At 45.2% G+C, this 19,464-nt stretch overlaps 1 protein-coding gene and 1 long non-coding RNA gene across 10 annotated transcripts in view; one reads left to right on the top strand and one right to left on the bottom strand.

Moving 5' to 3' along the window:
• LOC122368063 (solute carrier family 35 member B1-like) overlaps positions 1-19,464 on the top strand; it is a 29,115-nt gene that overhangs the window by 5,747 nt on the left and 3,904 nt on the right. The window contains exons 2-9 of one of the 9 annotated variants that reach the window (XM_043341683.1): positions 7,588-7,743; positions 8,557-8,664; positions 9,130-9,233; positions 10,402-10,532; positions 12,181-12,366; positions 17,731-17,857; positions 18,292-18,398; positions 18,889-19,042. In XM_043341683.1, the coding sequence (XP_043197618.1) occupies positions 8,582-8,664; positions 9,130-9,233; positions 10,402-10,532; positions 12,181-12,366; positions 17,731-17,857; positions 18,292-18,398; positions 18,889-19,042 (892 nt within the window). In that variant the 5' untranslated portion in view covers positions 7,588-7,743; positions 8,557-8,581. Of the gene's footprint in view, positions 1-970; positions 1,104-1,158; positions 1,264-2,310; positions 2,352-6,294; positions 6,463-6,514; positions 6,555-7,587; positions 7,744-8,182; positions 8,203-8,556; positions 8,665-9,129; positions 9,234-10,401; positions 10,533-12,180; positions 12,367-17,730; positions 17,858-18,291; positions 18,399-18,888; positions 19,043-19,464 lie in introns of those variants that run through there. The other 8 variants (XM_043341690.1, XM_043341686.1, XM_043341685.1 and 5 more) reach the window with 8 other exon arrangements.
• LOC122368064 lies at positions 40-663 on the bottom strand. Its single transcript, XR_006254176.1, has 3 exons — positions 616-663; positions 297-328; positions 40-110 (listed from the first exon to the last, which is right to left on the bottom strand). It is a non-coding gene; the product is annotated as an uncharacterized LOC122368064 (long non-coding RNA).

Below are 19,464 nucleotides of genomic sequence, written 5' to 3'. Positions count from 1 at the left end.
TCAGGAGACATACCAATAATAGGATCTGATGCCTTTTGCACCAAAATCCTCATTCCCTGCAGGAGCGAGTATAATGAGTTGCAGGGCTGCCGACTGTCTCAGCTGTATCTCTGTAACATGCTCATGTTATGTACATTTTAGTTAAGTAATCGGTACTCTCTTAGCAGATGTTGCCCTTGCTGCCATCTCTTTGTCTCACGTGTGCCGCAATTGTCTTTTTACAGTTAAATACACAACAAAACTACCTAACCCAACCTACACCTTACGACGTATAACCTAACCAACCTACAACCTACCCTACTAGATATGGCAGTAGGGGTGACATCTGCTAAGAGAATCCAGTGGCGCGGGAACTTCTTCCAGACTGGGGGGGCTGAACCATAATAGAAATCAACCTAGGGTACCCCCAAATCTAGTTTTCTCACCGGTTTTAGGCCACTTATTTTTCAGACCTTGGCCTTTTCAACAACAAAAAAAAAAACGAAAATATTTTCAAAAAGTGAGGTATTCCGTATCAGCTGAGTGAAGAAACTACCATTTTGGCAACCTGGAGTAAAGGTTTTAATCTGCCAAATGAGTTGCCGAGCCAGTGAAATAGGTGGATTTTTCACTTACATGCTTTCTTCCTTTGTGACCCACAACCCCTAATTTGGGGAGGACAAGCTGCCCCACGGTTCCTGGCCTCATGAAACGTTGTGGGGCACCGCCCCCACGGCCGCAGAGTTGTGGGGGCAAGCTTCCCCCACTGCCCCCTCCCCCGGTTCCCACGCCTATGTATGAATCTATGAAATTATGTTGGTAGATTTCCGATTTCGATTCCTCCAGCTGGGGGGGCTCAAATATATTACGAGCCCCCCCAGCCGAAAAGCTGGGGGGGCTCAGCCCCCCCTAGCCCCCCCGGTTCCCGCGCCACTGAGAGAATCCCAAGTACTGTCTCGTTTCCAGCCCAGCCCAGCGTTTGATGTCTCTCGGACGGCGAAGATTCTACGCTGTCCGGCCAATCACGTTCCATAACCGCAGCCGAGCCCCCGCTGACCTTGGACGGGATTGGCCGGACGGCAAAGAATCTTTGCCGTCCGGGAGACATCGAACGCCGCCTTGGTGTATGTACATCCCTGTCGTTCAGTGACATCAACTGCAAGGGCAGAAAAAGTTTGCTTGTGCCCTGCACAGTGCTCTAGTTATCCTTGAATGCTGTCAAATCTATTATAATTATTTAAAAAAAAACATCAATCTGTTCTTGTTTTTCTTGTGAGCTTTCAGGTGATATAATTTTAGCCCATTGTCAGAATTCCTTTGGTGGCGTTTGGATCAGTCGGACGTGTTTGAAAGTGCTCCATTATTTTAAGATATGTACCGTAACCAGCTAACGTACTGCTTTTAAAATGCACAGAAATGTTCGCATTTTATCATAGATTGTTTCTTTCTGGTGTATACTGATTAAGCATAAGTTACGTGTAAGACTGCTAGAACATTTTAAAAAATGAATTATTTTCATTAGTTTTGGAAAGTATTACGGTTCAATTAAGGTCAATTCTGATTGATTTTTACTCTGAAAGCACGTGCTTTATAGGCTTAGATCTAGCAATCGCAGGATTTACGCACTGAAACTTGAAAGGTGATTAAAGATTGCGCTATGCACAGCTCTTCGGACGATGACTCGGACTACTTTTTTGAGGGTTATGACCCCAAAAGCAGCGAATGGATCATTGCAGGCAAAAGAAAAAGGAACAAGAAAATGAATGAAAAAACGAATCTTTCCAAAAATGAAAATGATGCAAAGGTAAAAATCGCTTCAAACTTGTGTGGCTCTTGTCAGAAGGAAATGGGCGCCAAAGACCGATCACTGGAATGTGGGGTGTGCTTGTTAAGATACCATGTTGTTTGCCAAGGAGTATCGGACAAACTGTACGAAGCCCTTGGGGATGATGCGGACAGTTGCGCGTGGTTCTGTCGGGCATGCAAGGAGGGAGCTAAGCAACTGAGACTTCAGAATTCAGATCATAGCGTTGCAGCGAGAGCAGCTGTCCATCAAATCCGAACTCGATCGGCTCGCCACTACATCCGATCAAAACTCTGCTGGAATTGCCGCATTGAGAGCTGATATATCACAGACCAACCAGAAGCTTGAGGCGGGGCAAAAGGAGCTGCAGGCTAGAGTCAACGCCATCGAAGCCATTTCCAATGCCAACGTCACACAAAATGACAAAAAGATCGCTGCCCTCCAAGCAAAGCTCGAAAAAAGATTGCAAGAAGTGGAAAAAAGCTGTGGGTCGGCATCAGCAGAAGTGCGCAGTCCTAGCTACGCTCAAGCAGCAGCTAGCATGACAGCATTGGAAACCAGACTAGAGGAACTGTCCGTGACTGTAAAGTCAAACCTAGTAAAAAAGGACACTGATACCAGAGCCCTGAAGAGAGGTCTCAGTGAACTAGAAGACATCGAAAATAGGAAACTCAACTTGGCAGTTTTCAACCTCCCTGAGACCGGTAGCAGCGAAGGAGACATTACAGCATTCAAAGAAATGATCAAATCTGAGTTTAAACTATCTGTGAAGTTACAGGAGGCGACACGGCTTGGAAAGAAGAAAGACACAGGTTCCAGAATACTGAGAGTGAAACTTGAAGCGCTGAGTGAGAAGAAGCTGATCTTGGCTAAAGCGAAGGATTTGCGAACAAGCCACGACGAAACGTATGCCAGTGTCTTTATCCGTCCAGATCTGACAAAATGCCAGCTTGAAGCTTCAAAAAACTTGCGAGCACTGCTCCAGGAAAAGCGCCAAGCTTTCCCAGAAAAGAGATGGATGATCAAACGGAACGAAATTGTCATGGTTCCATCACAGCGAGACTAGACATTCAAGACGACAAGAAACCTGCCGGGCCTGTAACCCATACTGTTAACTCATTGAAAGTGTTTTATGCCAACATCGACAATTCTATTATGAGTAAATACGACGCGATGCTGGCACTCACTGCACTTGAGAGCTATGATATTCTTGCATTAACAGAAATGAAACCTAAAGTTGGGTTGATGCCTGAACACCCTGTAATGGAACTGCCCGACTACGAATTATTTACTATAGTCTGTTCCATATCAAGTTTGCAGTCGGAGTTTCTTCGGCAGATCGCTCCTCCGCTCAAAAATTTTCGTCTTAAAATGTAAGAGCTGTATATACAGAAATCATGCACTGCTTTCAGCAGGGCACTTCGGCTGCAAGCTTGAAACGGAACAGAGTATAGCAACTTTTCAGCCGGAGCTACTAGGGGCACGGGAATTTATGTAAAAAAGAATCTGATGGCCAAACAAGTTTATCCCACGGGAGACTGCAACTTTCAGGATTGCACCTGGATTACCATTAATGCCCGGGGTGGAGCAAGTATGCTTGTTGGGGTGATCTACAGAAGCGGGTCACCAAGTAAAGCTATTCCTCAAGATCCTGATCTTCACAAAATGCTTGGCTGGGCAGCATCCACAAATCATTCGCACAAGGTTATAGTCGGTGACTTTAACCACCCAGAAATATTCTGGACCCCGGACCCAGAAGTTCCAGAAGGTGTCAGTCAGAACAGCCCAGCTCGTAAGTTTATCGAATGTATACACGATACCTACTTTCTACAGCATATAACAGAGCCAACAAGATACAGAGATGGACAGCGCTCTACTCTCGATGACCTGCTCTTTACAAATGAGCGAGACTTGGTGGAACAACTGACAATTGGAGACCCGGTTGGAGCAAGCGATCATGCCAGTGTCTCATTTGCTATATCGTTTGTCCCTTACGTTCCAGTAAGAAAGAGTGCGGTACTGAATTACCACAAAGCCAACTATGAAGAAATGAGGAAAGCACTGGACGTTGACTGGAAAGGACTATTTGAAGGCAAATCTGTGCATGAGATGGCAGATACGCTTGAACAAACGATCACGGATTTAATGGATAGGTACGTGCCCAAGCTGGACACCAACAAGAAAGCGAAAAGAGGAAATCCCCTGTGGATGAATCGGAGTGCTCTTAGAATGGTGAAGAAAAAACATCACGCTTGGGTTCGTTTTCTGAACACCAAGGACAGTAATGATTACGAAAGTTATGTCAAGGCAAGAAATGAAGCTACCCACGCGACCAGGAAAGCAAGGCGGGAATTCGAGTCGAAGCTGGCTAAAGAAGTCAAAGGAAATCACAAAGTGTTTTGGAACTACGTCAACCGTCGCAGGAAATCAAAATGTGGTATCTCGGACTTGCGTAGTGCTAATGGTGAACTGGCAACTAACGACAAGCACAAGGCTGATATATTGAATCATCAGTACGCAAGCGTTTTCACAAAGGAAGACAAGTCATCGATCCCAACGCTAGCTCCAAAGCCTTTGGAGGCAGAGATGCAAGTTGCGATAACTGTTCAGCGAGTCCATGCCAAGCTGAAAACACTGAAGATTGATAAATCGCCAGGTCCCGATAACATGCACCCTCGTGTTTTGCACGAACTTGCTGACCAACTTGCGACACCCATCACATCTCTGTTCTGTAAAAGTATTGAAACTGGAGAAGTTCCACGGCAGTGGAAGGTGGCCACCGTCACGCCAATCTTTAAAAAAGGCGACAAAAGTGATCCCGCGAACTACCGACCAGTGTCACTGACATCAATATTATGCAAGATTCTGGAGAGGATCATATGCGAGGACATCATCGCTCATCTGAAGACAAACAATCTTATCGCTCGCCAACAACATGGTTTCATCACAGGAAAATCTACGGTCACAAACCTACTGGAAGCTCTTGATATTTGGACGGAAGCGCTAAGCCACAGCTTACCAGTGGATGTTGTGTTTCTGGACTATGCCAAAGCGTTCGACACTGTGCCCCATGAACGGCTTCTAGCCCAGGTCCAGGCTCTAGGGGTGAATGCAAAGACTCATCAGTGGATAAGGAGTTTTCTAACAGGCAGGCGGCAAAGAGTGAACGTCAATGGATCACTCTCAGACTGGGAGTTTGTAACAAGTGGAGTGCCGCAAGGCTCAGTGCTCGGGCCTCTCTTGTTTTCCATGTTTGTCTGTGATGTTCCCGACCTCTTAAATTGTCATATCTCTATGTTTGCGGACGATACCAAGGTCTACCAAGTCATCAACGAGCGTGATGGTGAACTTCACAATCTGCAAGAGGACATCAACTCTTTGCAAGATTGGGCAAAAACAATGCAGATGATCTTTCATCCACTCAAGTGCAAGGTCATGCATCTCGGACCAACAAATCCTGGAAGTGAGTATACCATGACAACTATGGGTGGAGGCAAACATACCCTTGAAGCAGTCTGTGAGGAAAAGGACCTGGGAGTCACTATAGACATGAAGCTATCCTTCTCAAAACATGTCACTAACCAGATTAACAAGGCCAATAGAATTCTTGGTGCAATCAAGCATACCTTTGCAAACATTGACAGCGACATTTTCAAAGCCTTGTACAAAAGCATTGTCAGGCCCCACCTCGAGTATGCAACTGTTATATGGAGTCCCAAGTTCAAAAAGGACAAAGATGCACTCGAACAGGTGCAGCGGCGGGCAACAAGGCTGGTGAACGGACTGTCTCACCTTTCATATTCAGATCGCCTCAGGAGCCTTAATTTACCTACTCTGGAATTCCGACGGAAACGGTCGGACATCATCGAGACCTTCAAAATTTTGAAAGGCTTCGACAAGGTGGACTTCCAAAGAGAGTGCCCGTGTTGTCACAACAGCATGTTCAAGAACTCTCTCAGCCGTGTCACCCGAGGTCACGATCAAAAACTTCAAGTTCAGCATCAATTGGGACCCAGAAAAGCCTTCTTTGCGGCACGAGTAACTCAGACATGGAACAAGCTGTCAACCCACACCATCGATGCTCCAAATATCGATGTGTTCAAGTACAGACTGGGGAAGGAATGGAAGGATCACCCCGAAAAGTTCAACTACAAGTTCTCATACTAATGATCATCGTGGCCATCAATGTATGGCCTCACCTAGCATGGCAGCCTACTCGTCTTCATCAGAAGAAGAGGAGGCATCTCTTGAGTAAAGGGTCTGATTACTCGAAAGGGTACCTAATGACCTTTACTTAAGGTAAATACTTAAGGTAAATTGTTGGATGTGGTGGCTCTCTGGGAGAGCCCTAAAGTTGGGCCATCTTCCTTAGGATTACATTACACTAGCCATCCGATCCTTGATACCACTGTGAGTGATGTCACAATAATCATCGCGTGGACCTTATGAGCATACCTCCTGTGACCTGTCTAGGTCCTTGAATGAGTTTACTCGCCTTGTTTACTCACTGTGGGTTCCTCCACTTCCCAGCCTTACATGACTGATGTAAGGAGGGGGAGAGGAGCCTGGAAGCACAAGACACACCAGTTATTCAATGCTAGAACTAACCTTGGCAGTAACTACATAACAAGATAAACTGGAAAAGTGTATCTGCATTGTGTTGATCATCAGTTCATGCTGTATGTATATCCCAACATACTGTCAATTTAAATGTGTTGTTTTACACAAAATCATACAGCTCATCAGGAATGGCTTCAACCAAGAGTATACCGTAAACCGGGGTGACTTTGTATCACTTTTGACCAGTTTGGTACAATATCTTGTATATCACTTGAGATTTCACTCTGGAAACTGTTTCATCATACCAATTGGACAATTCTCTATCTAACTGAGTACAATAAATGCCTTGAAATTTATCATAAATATTTTATTTTTTACCAAAAAATTGATCATTCTCACCCAGACGTCGGGGGTGACTATGATCACTACATTAAATCACCTTATGTGTGCCATAGGAGCCCTCAGAAGGGGCTTGTGTGATAAAATTACATGTTTTGAATAAAATCAAAGTCTTTGCTTGACAAAAACTCACACATTTTACAGTAAAACTATGAATCATTGAGGTATTAAAATAAAGTTGCATGCTCTGGGTCTAAACTGACATTACAGAGCTATAAGCAGCAAAATTAGCTACTTTAACCTCTGACTTCAAGATTAAGTAACAGTCACAGATGTCCTAAGCCACAGGCTACCTGTTCTACATCACACTTTGTCTGCTGGTGGCTGTGGGACCACTTGCCACACTGTTAATGCCCCTCCCAGCTGATTGTCTTTTTCACTTCCCATTGACGCTCCAATTACCACTGAGATAGAGCAGCTCAATGCTCATCCTCCATCATCAGTATCTAAGCCTTTCCTTTCTCTTTCTTTATCTGGGTCTTTCTCATCTTTACCATTATTTTTGCTGGAGATGCTAGCGAATTTATACTTCATGCCAATGACAACAAAAAAACAAGCTGTGACATGAACATGATTATTCTAACTGGGACCCAAAGTGTCTGATATAATGCTTCATTGCTTTATTTAACTATTGGCATAGAAAATACAGTTCACAGCAGCTAATTGCTCATTTGAGGCCCAAAATTGGTCTATGATCAAAGTCACCCCGGGTATCATTGTCACCCCGGTTTACGGTATTGCTTGGTATATTGAAAGAGGGGTGATTTGGGGCCATCACCACTCTCTCAGGGAGGTTGTTCCATAAGTTGTTGCTGTATTGTTTTTTTGTTGTTGCATTTTTTCAGATAGTTGACATGTGAAACATTATTCTCCAAGTTGTAAAAATGATCATTGACATGCCAAAAAATTCTTGTTTCTTCTGATACCAAAGTGCAAGTATTGTATGCTTAGTAGTGTATAGAAAATAGAAGAAAATTGCAAATCTGATGAGGAGTCCAATGGTGAATGGTTTGCTAACTGTTTCAAACTGAGCTGTAGCCTGCTATATAGGGTCATGATTGTGGGGGATTAAGGAGGAAGAGGTATATTTGATTTTTGAATAGTAATTTCAGACACCAGCTATAGGTACATTGGTTCTCAAACCAATGGTTCCCAAACTCAAACCATATTGGTGAGCCATACATTTTCTACTGTTGCAGCCTGCAAACAGTTTTTTCCCCTGAGAACTTTTCCTCTGACTGCTGTAAAATGGCTCTCCTCTAAGCTCATCCAACTTCCTCAAAGTATATTAGATTAACCATGGTAACAAACCCATAGGTGTACTTGTAGGTTACTTGAGTTTACGTTTACCTAGCTGGTGGCTTGCTGACTGGCTTCAGGTAGGCGTTTTTAGTAAGCTTTTGTTATTTCAATTTTGAGAAGTGTGTAAAATACATCCAATTCTACCCTGTTGCTTTTCTGTTGTTTGGACAAAACAGCAGATTTATGTGATGTCTGCTACCTTTAAAAGAGAGAAGCAAGAGTGACCTGTAACAGGTCATGTTTTCAAGCTCAGGATATGGACAATCGATATCAAAGTTACAATTTGATGGAAGATATCCATATGAATGGCCATCTGTGTTTAATCATTGTTCTGGCCCATTCATGTATGATACAATGCCACTGAGTTTCAGTGTTTCAATGACATTTCCGGTTGCCTCAATCTCAATTCTAACTATCTAATGCCCCAATTGCCTCAATTGAAATTATAACAACATATTGTCTCAATCTCACTTCACTGAATAACAAAATACCTACAACTCTCATTATTCCAGACCACCTGAACAACTGTACAGGAAAATGAACAGAAACTTTAAACTTTGTACCTGTGCAGGAGGAATATTTGTTTGCTATTTCTACTATGGTGTGCTACAAGAGAGGATGTAAGTGCAATGATGCTGCGATTGTATCACCTACCTGTGTTTGTAAATTAGTTAAACGTTATGTAAAGCTAGCAAACCTGCTATTTTTCGCTTTTGAGACCGTTGCTCCACAGCGCAGTAACAAATTGTGCAATGGAGTTATGGCTGCCTTTTAATTACCTTTCTCAAAAACAATAACCCACTAATAATTTGCAGAGTTAGTACCTTCCTTTAATTGCAATTTTGTAATGCATTGCTTCTGATAGGTACCATAAAATTTTCTCATTTAATCATATTTGTTACAGGATGAGGTGCCTATACCTACCCAGTTTAAGTTACTTTTACAATAAGTTACTTGTTTTTGGTTCTTTTGTTACTGATATTCCTATTAAATGCCCAATGATAAATATAATATGAATTGTTACCTACTTTAATGGTTACCATGCATGTATGTTTCTGATGTCAAATTGCATTGCTCTTTTTCAGTACTCGCGGGATATACAAGATTGGAGATGTGGAAGAGAAGTTTGTTTATATACTTCCTATGGTTGGGTTGCAGTGTTTGGTCAACACTATTTATGCAATGATATGTGAGTCACTAAATGACATCTCTCTCTCTCTCTCTCTCTCTCTCTCTCTCTCTCTCTCTCTCTCTCTCTCTCTCTCTCTCTCTCTCTCTCTCTCTCTCTCTCTCTCTCTCTCTCTCTCTCTCCTCTCTCTCTCTCTCTCTCTCTCTCTCTCTCGCTCGCTCGCTCTCGCTCTCGCTCTCGCTCTCGCTCTCGCTCTCGCTCTCGCTCTCGCTCTCGCTCTCGCTCTCTCGCTATCGTTCTCGTTCTTTGGTTGTCACTGCTAATCGGACTCGGGACTCGGACTCTGCAGAGCTGTTGCTGTTGCTGCCTTTTTGGCCTCATTTATCAGTTTTTAACTTTTTTAAAGCGGAAGTGTTAAGCCACGAGCCGCTGGGGGGGGGGGCATAAAGTTGTCCCACTTTACGTTTTGTGGAATATCTCCAAAACCTGATGAGCTACGAACGTGAAAATTGGCATAGCTTCAATGAATACCTAGGCATTGTTTGAGGAAGTTTGGTGGCTTTAGCTTTTAAGATGACGTCACAGTGACGTCATAAAGTTTTGTCGTTTTCCGATATGGACCGTTCCTGACGTCGCTGAGCATGAAACCCAACTGTAAATGAACTAGACAGCGCCTGCTGTCATCCTAAACATCTAAATACACTTCCAACTAGTTCCTGGCCAAAAATCGGTCCTTTATATTCGGTCTCATATATCGTGAGGAAACTGGGAGTCGCAAATCTATAATTTGACTTCGGACGTCACTGCGACGTCATATCAAATGGGATCGACACCAAATTTGGACACAACCCCGGCTAGGTATTCAGGAAGATGTGTTTAAAGTTTCGCTTCTCTATCATTTGGCGTTGCGACAATATCGTCGCAGAAGTAAACGGGGGCGGGCAACTATAAGCCCCCCCCCCCCGCCCCAGCGGCCGGCGGGTGGCGCGGAGGCCCAGCGACCGCCGAGTTAAAGTTTCGAAACCAATTGCGTTCTTCAAAGTCATAAAAGGCAGTCTTACATGCTTATTTTAAAAGTATTGGTGATTCTGTGTACAAATGACCTTAGCTATTTAGTGGCTTTTTCATCGATTATGGTGCCTTTTGCTATTCGTTATCAAATTCGGAAACTGATGTTGCTTTGTGAATGTACCTAGTTTTGTCATAATTAAATCCGTTTGATTTACAGTGAATCGGTTCGTGAACCCACCGGCCAAAGATACGACGACACCAGGATACCATGCAGCAGTGTCTCTCACATACCTGCTAGCTATGGTGTTTAGCAACAAAGCCCTGCAATGGGTCAACTACCCAACTCAGGTGAGCTGACTGCCGTGTGGCATTGATGACTTAACCCGCGCCGCGCCCCGTAGGGGGAGGGGGCCGAAACGGCCCCGCCCTGTCCTTTTCCGTCGATATCTCCCAAACGACTGCAGATATCGTCACCAAACTTTCAGAACCCCTCCGGGCATCAATGTTACACATTTTGATCAAAAATGTTTCCAGAGGCTATGATGAGTTGGCCGCAAATGACGTCAGAATGACGTCATGTTCTGCGCCATTTTCGACCCAGGAAAGGTTTCTTGGGAAGAGCTGTCAGGCGGTTAGGCCTAGAGCTTTGAAGATACAGAAAAAATGTTAAAGACATAAAAGGTGTGGAATTAACAGGGCTACAAAACTGCTATCTTTGATTTTTTGGATTTTGACCTCCGCCCCATAAATAAAAAAGTCAATTTTTGGATATAATAGCCAAAAAATCAAAAAAGTTTTTTTTTTCGAATTTCGAAAAAAGGAATATGCATGATACTCCCTCTCACTTTCTATCCACGTACCAAATTTGAGATTGAAACTTCTTTTTTGGCCAAGTTATAGCGAAAACACTTCAAAATTGATGACGTCAAATTTTCGAACTCATTGTTTAGCAATTCTAGACCACGTAACGCAAAACAAAGACCACCATTAGTCTCCCCGTGACGAGCTGCATCGAATCGATACCCATTTTATGCAAAAATATCAACTTTGAAATTTGACCTAATTTGACCTGACCTTGATCTGACCTTCACCAGAACATAACCTGGACTGGCCCCAAAAATTGCCTGACCGACACAATCTCATTTGTCATGTAAAATGGACCATAAAACATGCATCACACGACACTTTCGTATTGTGACCCTCAGTGACCTGAGCTCTGTGACCTGACCTGGTATCTATGACCTCAATTAGCAAAATATGTGTTTTACGAACAATGTCCCATCGATGATTTGCAATAACATGCCTTTTACTCGATTTTACAGCACATTTCTTGAAATACCTGTACACGGTGAAAATTTGCCCTTTGACCTGAACTGTGACGTCATCGGTTGGACTGAGCTGAATGAAATAAGGTCACAAGGTAGTTCCGTGGTAGGGCTATCCAGCGCCGTTTGAATTTTGAATATCTGCCTGAAACTTTCCGAGATCTTGGGGGGGGGGGGGGCGAAACGCCTTACAAAGTCATTCGGATTTACAAAAATGCACTGCGGGACTTTTGCGTAAGCGGACATCCAGCACCCCCCCCCCTTTGTTTTGGTATTGATTTCTGCGGTCTATCCGGAAGTCAAATGGTAGTTACACGTTGGGGCGTCAGAACGTATCCACATAGCGAGACCGACCCGACCCGCTCATCATCTTCATTGAATGGCCTGGCCACTAGGTAATGCTAACCAGCTGGTTATACTCATTTTGTGAAATTAGCTAAGACTGGGCTGGGGGAGCACCAAATTGTTCTCTCATGAAGTTCAGTGGGAATCAGATACCCTCAATTCGATGTTGCTTACGCTTCACCGTATTATGAATTCTTAGTATATTATGTTTACTTCTTCTTTAATATATTTACATTCTAGCGGCTACAATGATGTAGCAGTGTGATGCACCGGTTTTCGCTGAGCAGTGTGTGCACGGCGGCGCGGCCGACCGCTCTGTGCTGCAGGTGGTGGGCAAGTCGTGTAAACCGATCCCGGTGATGCTGATGGGCGTGCTGCTGAGCCGGCGCCGCTACCCGCTCAGAAAGTACCTGTTCGTGCTGCTCATTGTCGTCGGCGTGGCCGTGTTCATGTACAAGGACGACGTCAAGAAGGAGCCGGCCGGCACCGAGGGGCTCGGAGAGGTCCTCCTGGTAAGCCAGGGGCTCGGAAACTTCCATAGTAATATCGTAAAATGGGGTCCTAATTGTTTTAAAGTGTGCATTGGTAATATATCAGGCACACCGGTGAACGGTGTGAGTACTATTGGTCTCAAGATAAGGGTCCAGGCGACCTGTAGGTTTGATGCGGTGAATACCCCCGCCTTAGCCACACTCGCTCGGTGCTACGGAGCTCCGATCTCGCGACCGGCCACCTGTACTTGTAGACTGTGCCGCATGACATAGCAGTCGAGCGGGCCAGCGGAGCTTAGGCGGAAACTAGCGCCGCGTTTGACAGAGAAGGACGCTCACCGTTCCGGCGGGAGGGCCGCTCGCCATTTTAACTCCATGTAGCGTCTCGCTGACAATGAAAGACACTACATGACGACAATATAGGGTTCGGCAAAAGTTATGTCCACTACCTATGACAACACTTTCCGGTTCCTAATCGTGTTTACACCTGAGGGGTGACGATTCAGGCTGCACTCCTCTATTTCACGGTCCTTGGCCGCAGAACATGAGGTGACGAACGGACCTCGGGTCACGGATCACCGAGCTACGGCCAGTTTCACAGAGATTGTCCACCTGAACGGCTGCGTCGCTACGTGAATGTCTGAAATTTCTATCAAGGGAGCTGAACCAGACAAACGGCATGCTCCAGGCCGAAATGACACAGCGTGTCATTGCTGATTGGTTGGGACATCTGCCTGTTGTTTTTGTTTGCAAGTCTTAATTATAGACGAACTGTCTGCACAGTCCGGTGTTGGTGGGATAAGCATACGGCTGCTGGCAGTGTTGCTGATCGTTCCAGTTTACCGGCGTGCGCCTACCATTTCAAACGTTACAGAAATCGCATTGAAAAAGGCGACCGGGAACCGGGAAGAGACAAAATTGGCCAAGCGGCTCGCGCTGAAGCGCTATCACATCTCCAAACAGGACCGTGAGACGCTATTGGAAGAGCTCTCCAAGGCTCATTACCTATCTTCGGCCCAATACTAAGCCAACGCATGGTCAACAACATGTTGACATGCATTTTCAACCAGGACGGCGCGCCAGCTCATCGCTCTGCCAAGGCCTAGCGGTGGTGCCGACTGGTGCGAATTGAACGTGCCAGACTTCTGAAGGAAAGAGATGCTAACCGGCTGCCCTCCGGACCTCATCCTGATCGACGAATTTCGGGCTGTCGTCCAGCAGGACCTGGACAAACAGAAGCCGGCGGCCAACCTCGGCGCCTTGTCGTTACAGCTCAAAAGGGCATGATAAAAAATCCAGCCGTACTTACTGCACAACCTAGTTGCCAACATGCAAATTTGCGTTCGTATGCAAGTCCCTGTTCGTGGGGAAGAAACTGAACGCTAAAGAGAAACGCTGTCCCCTATGTAGTAACTTAGAGAGAACGTTTTTTTAGGATAAAACTCATGCCGGACCATGTAGCTCACGCATCATTCATTGCAGTTTCACCTTAGACTGCAAGACGTTGCAATTTGTTTAGGACATAGCAATTAATGTTGGCATGATCGGCATACCGCCGAGAACGGCACTATTTATATCATTATCTTAACGGTTGCATATTTCAACCTTCATAACTTTTAATTTCCTACTGTTTCATATAATTTCATTTATGGCGCTGAACAAGTGTTGAACAGTTCATTTCAATAACTGCATTCTTAAACCTCCGGTAGGGTTAACCATTAAACAATAGGTATATTAAGTGTTACTCTAGCCCCGCTCGCTATGTGTTCGCTTTATAATTCTATCAAACGTGATATCATTCCAAGAAAACACTAATAGTGTAGAATGTAGAAGCCATTCCCACTGATGGGACTCGAAGCGATGCAGCTAGGTAATGTAACTAAGGCTGATTGGCGAATTTCAGCTTGTAGACAAGACAAGGAAACGTTCTCAAAAATCAAATCCACACGTCACAAACATATTTCAAGAGCGCACGTATCTCGTTGTCGTTGTATCCGTTATTCCTCGTCGGACCTATCGGCTTTCTGAATACCGAGAGGGGTCTAGAGTGTGTGTGTGTGTGTGGGGGGGGGGGCGCCGCCGTTTCGCCCATTATTAAGCTAAAACCCTTGCACTCAGCGATTCACAATCAAGTTAAAAGTGTCAGATCAACATGTGACCTCTGAGGTCAGGTCACGTGCACAGTGCAGGGTGTTCATTAGCGAATGACGTAAAGTAGGCCCCCCTGGAGCCCCAAATGATCGCCGGCCATTGTGCAGACGAAGCCTTCGACGACTCACGGCAGCGTTCAGTTCATCAAGGGTTTTGGACTCTTGAGGTCGCTCCGCAATTTGAGTTGCTTGAGGTTAAACGGTGAAGTCCAAGCAGGAAAAATCCAGACTGCAGAGTGACCAGGGGTGCTGGGATCTTGTTCAGTTGCTCGAAGGTGAAGAGAGTCTAGCAATTCTTCAGTAATCTGTCCAGTATTCACGTCGCAATGGCTTCAGAAACCTGGGACGGCATTTTTAAATATATGGACTAGTGATGTCAATTACAGAAAGTCTTGATACCGATACCAAACCAAATACCAACAGGAACCGTGGGAAAATACCGAAACCGAACCGACTTGGGAATATCAGGGAAATGCCAACTTTTTACCAAAGTCACAGTCTCTTTTACAGAAGCGAGGATTCACAATACCAACGAAATACCAAATGTTTTAGCCTTGAAACGTCAAATACCAAGTTGGTATCGGTTTGGTATCGGTATGCCAAAAAAATTGGTATTTGATTGACATCTCTAATATGGACAATCCTCCACAAGAAGAAACTGAACTGGAAACATTATCGTCCGATCCTAATGACCGTCATCTCCCCTGACAGCATCGTGTCGAGGCTAAAAGCGTGCACCTTTTGGCTCACGGCTCAGTGAAGCGGAATAGTGGTTCGAAAGGGTGATATTGAGTGACGAAAAGTGGCTCGCGCTACAGCAAGCACCCGTAAGAATAATACAGGCTCATTCGCCGAAGAATCCACAAAAGTTGATTCCATACAAGGATGTGCACGGAGCGAAGGTCTTGGCCGAGGTCTGCTGCACGGAGAAGCAAGTTTTCTTCGAGCGATCAACTGATTTCTGTTTGTGCTATGTAAAATGTCTAAGATTAACGGTGAGCTGTTTATGTAATGTCTTACGCCTCTGGCGGGGCTGACTTTATGTCATCTTTTATTGATGACCCTGTAATTTAGAGGATAGCGCGTGGATGTTTAAATGCGGTTATCCCGCACCGTAGGCAGTGTTTACAATTGCTTCACGTGCAAAGAGATAAAATTATCAGATGTCGTGTAACTGATTTTTTAAACGTCTAGACGATTAACAAACTGTTAAACGTCTAGTAGACACTTCGTCTGGTCTGAAATATGTCGTATTTTTATATAAAATGTATTCTTTACCATTAAGCGCCCGAAAGATATCGGCTTTATGGATAAAATTATTTAACCGCTCGTAGGTAGAAAAATATTTTAAACGTCTCGCCTAACCGCTCGACGTTTAAAATATTTGTTCTACCTGCTCGCAGTTTAATATATAACCACCTTGTATTTCAGTTGGAACGGTAGTTAATATATATTAATCCGCGAGTAGGTAGAACACATTTTTAAAACGTCTAGCCGATAGGCGAGTCGTTTAAATATTTTTTTTCTACCTACGAGTGGTTTAATAATTTTATCCCGTACCGCTGGCATCTTTCGGTCACTTAAGTTAAAAAATACATTTTATGTAAAAATACGGCAAATTTCAGGCTAGACGAAATGTCTACTAGACATTTAACAGTTTGTTAAACGTCTACATAGACGTTTAACCAATGAGGTAAGCGACATCTGACAATTTTCTCTCTTTGCACGTGAAGCAATTGTAAACACTGTCTGGTGCGCGGGATAATGACAAAAAAACTCCAATATCTATGTAACGTCGTTTATGACGTTGCACATGGTTCACATCGCAAAAGTTGAGCATCGATCTTGCGAGGAGTGAAGCGACACGGGCACGACTCCATGATCAAACGATAGTCTTAAATCATTTTTTTTTTTTGTCATCAACATAAATTTTAATATTTCCCTTGTTGAATAATGATGGTGAGAGAGGTCACGTCATTGACCTAGCTTTACGTGAACTTCTAGAAATTACGAGACATAAAAGTTGCAAGGTCTTGGAAGGATATGAAGTCCTGTGAGTTTTATTTATCTGCAGAAGTTGACCTAGCAATGGCGGAGTTGCCAAGCCGCAATATTTTGGGACCGAGTGAAGTCTTTTATGACGTCATTGGTCAGTGACTCGACAAGAATCGAAGATGTAATTGGTCGCTGGTGTCACCAGAGAATCGGCTTGAATTCAATATAGTCAGGTGTCAGTGTGCTATTTTTCAGCTTTCAGGTTTCCTTGTTTAGAGCAATCGCAAGAAGTCTGGGGTAGGTAACACCCGTCACCCTCATCTATGGAAAGTTATGCTTTTGCGGAGCGACCTTCAACGCTAGCGCGCCCCATGCACTGTCGTGTTTTCAGCTTGCTGTCGGTTTTCCAATATATGGAAGCCAGTTACAGGCGTCTCTTAGTCTCTCATTGGTCAATCGCACACACCACGTGTGGTTCATCAACGACCAATGAGAAGATGAGAAACGCCAGCAAACTGACGGCATGCTGATTTGGTGATCAAACAGCGCCCTGACCACACCCCTCCCATCTATCGCTGACACCCTGCTCGGTAACTCCAAGGCCCTATGGTAACTCGTCTCGAGACGCGACTGAGCCAGGCCCTTCGACCGGTTACCGCCGCCGGCATAATTCCGCCTGATTCCGACTGCACCGCTGGACACCACACTGCGGCGAGCGACCCCGCTGTCAGACTCGGGCCGAACGCACCCCCTCCCCTACCCCCACTCCAGCTGTGGCGAGGGTGAGGGTATTCACCGCATCAAACCTACAGGCCGCCTGGACCCTTATCTTGAGACCAATAGTACATGAGTACACGGCTGAACGTCAAACTCAGTTGTATAGCGCAGTTCACCGAAATCTTGCTGCCTCAGAAACGGTATGAGTAGTAACTATTGCGTCATTTTCTACGCTCAGATGTATGGAGTCGGGAATGGAATGTATGGAAAAGCCGTAAAAGTTCCCATTATTGTTGCAGATTATCACATATTTAAGTTAAATGTTTCCTCTAATAGTGCTTTAAGTCTCCATATAATGCTCTGTAATTGGTTTTAGTATTTTCTGTCTCTAATCCGGCGATGCGGAATAAATTGCTGGTTGCAGCTGTCAATGTCTTTGTAAATATGATTTAGTTGTAGGTATGAGCTCCGGCACGCAGTGTTACTGGGCAGAGGCCGTCACTGACGCCCTGTTCTCCGACAGCTGCTCTCACTGCTGATGGACGGACTTACGGGCGCCATCCAGGACATGATGAAGAACGACTTCAAGTGCAGCTCGGGCAGCATGATGTACAGCATGAACCTGTGGGGAACCGTGTACACCGGCCTAGGTCAGCATCATTCGTTACCCACTCGTCATTGTACACCGGCCTAGGTCAGCATCATCCGTTACCCACTCGTCATTGACACTTTGTCATGTCATATAAGGAATAACTTGAGTTGTTGCTGAGTATCAACAACTGCCTCTTGAATTTGATCCAGAATTTACTTCCACCACCGCATTTTTGCGATACTATGGTCTCACGACCTCCACTATGAAGCTAAGGCATTTAGCATGGAGTTACAGTGCCTTTAGGTGTGAGCCTCTGGAAGCCCAAGATACGGTTTTGGAGGCGGCGGTGCCTCCTGAATTATCCAGTGCTCTCCAAATTTACTTGTGTCCGTTCCCGCAGTGTCCAGGTCCTCTGCGTTCACCCGTGTCCGTGTCCTACGCTTTCACCGGTGTCCGTGTCCCCTGAACTCACCTCTGTGTTCTCTGCCGCAGCTGTGGTGATGACCGGCGAGCTGCTAGGTTTCCTCAGCTTCGTGCAGCGCCACCCGTCAGTGCTGGGACAGCTGGCCAGCCTCTCGGTAGCCTCCGCTCTAGGACAGGTGAGTGCGGCTGACGACCTGTTGTGGTCGATATTTTAGGGAGGGTGTATGCTAATGTAGCACATGTATGTAGGCTATCAAATGTCCTGTTGTCTGGGTGCGCTTTAAGTAGGGAAGTTGTCTGGCCTCAGCTGCATAAATGTTCTGCCATAAATATTAGCAATCGAATTGGAGGTTCGGAAGGTTTTTGGAAGATCCGATACTTGCTTGGTAACCTTCGCATTCTGGACGGTCGACAACTATCGGGTGTCCGTGCTCTTTCAGTGCGCAGTGCGCACCCCATATTGTCTACGTCTTATGGATGGGTGTCACCGATTGTGCCGACTGTGTGTGATCTGATTAGATATCACCGACTGTGTGTACTGCGTGTGCTCTTTCGCTAGCTATGTGTGCTCCGTGTGTTCTGTCGCTGATAGTGTGTTGTTGCACTTTGTGTCCTCTTTTCACCGGCTATGTGTGTTCTGACTTCCCATCCGTTTTTCCGCGGCAGTACTTTATCTTTATGACGATCAGCGAGTTCGGCCCGCTGCCGTGCTCCATCATCACCACGACGCGGAAGTTTTTCACCGTGCTCGGCTCAGTGTTCCTGCTGGGGAACACGCTCACCAGCCGACAGTGGCTCGGGGCCGTGGCCGTCTTCACAGGTGGGTGCCGCTGGCTGCGCGGGGGCGTGTCGTCGACCCCATCGCCCAGGAGGGTCTATCAAGAACACACACTACACGTCCCCCATATCCCTGCTCAGATCGGAACGTGCACCGGCCTGATATTACATATATCTCGTTGATGAGTGATTCATGTTAGGAATTTCTTATTTTCTTGCATCCGATTTTGATCTATACAATCTTGACTGGTTTGAAGCCGAAAATACTCTGGCTTCATAGAATCTGTGTGTTATTCACAGCTGTTCCATAGCATTGTTTCAGGTATTGACACTTATTTCTAGTTAGTATGTTTCGTGGTACCTATCATGCTGCTCCATCGTTTTTTTTTTCTAAATTTGCTAATTGCGTCGTCATGATGTTTAATCTTCTCAGTACCTGCCTACACTCATCTGATAATTGCAATT

Source organism: Amphibalanus amphitrite, unplaced genomic scaffold, assembly GCF_019059575.1.
Source record: "Amphibalanus amphitrite isolate SeventyFive unplaced genomic scaffold, NRLGWU_Aamphi_draft 000920F_arrow, whole genome shotgun sequence".
In the NCBI taxonomy this organism is placed as follows: domain Eukaryota; kingdom Metazoa; phylum Arthropoda; class Thecostraca; order Balanomorpha; family Balanidae; genus Amphibalanus; species Amphibalanus amphitrite.
The sequence above is the reverse complement of the archived record's forward strand: the minus strand, read 5'-3'. Positions and strand labels throughout refer to the sequence as shown.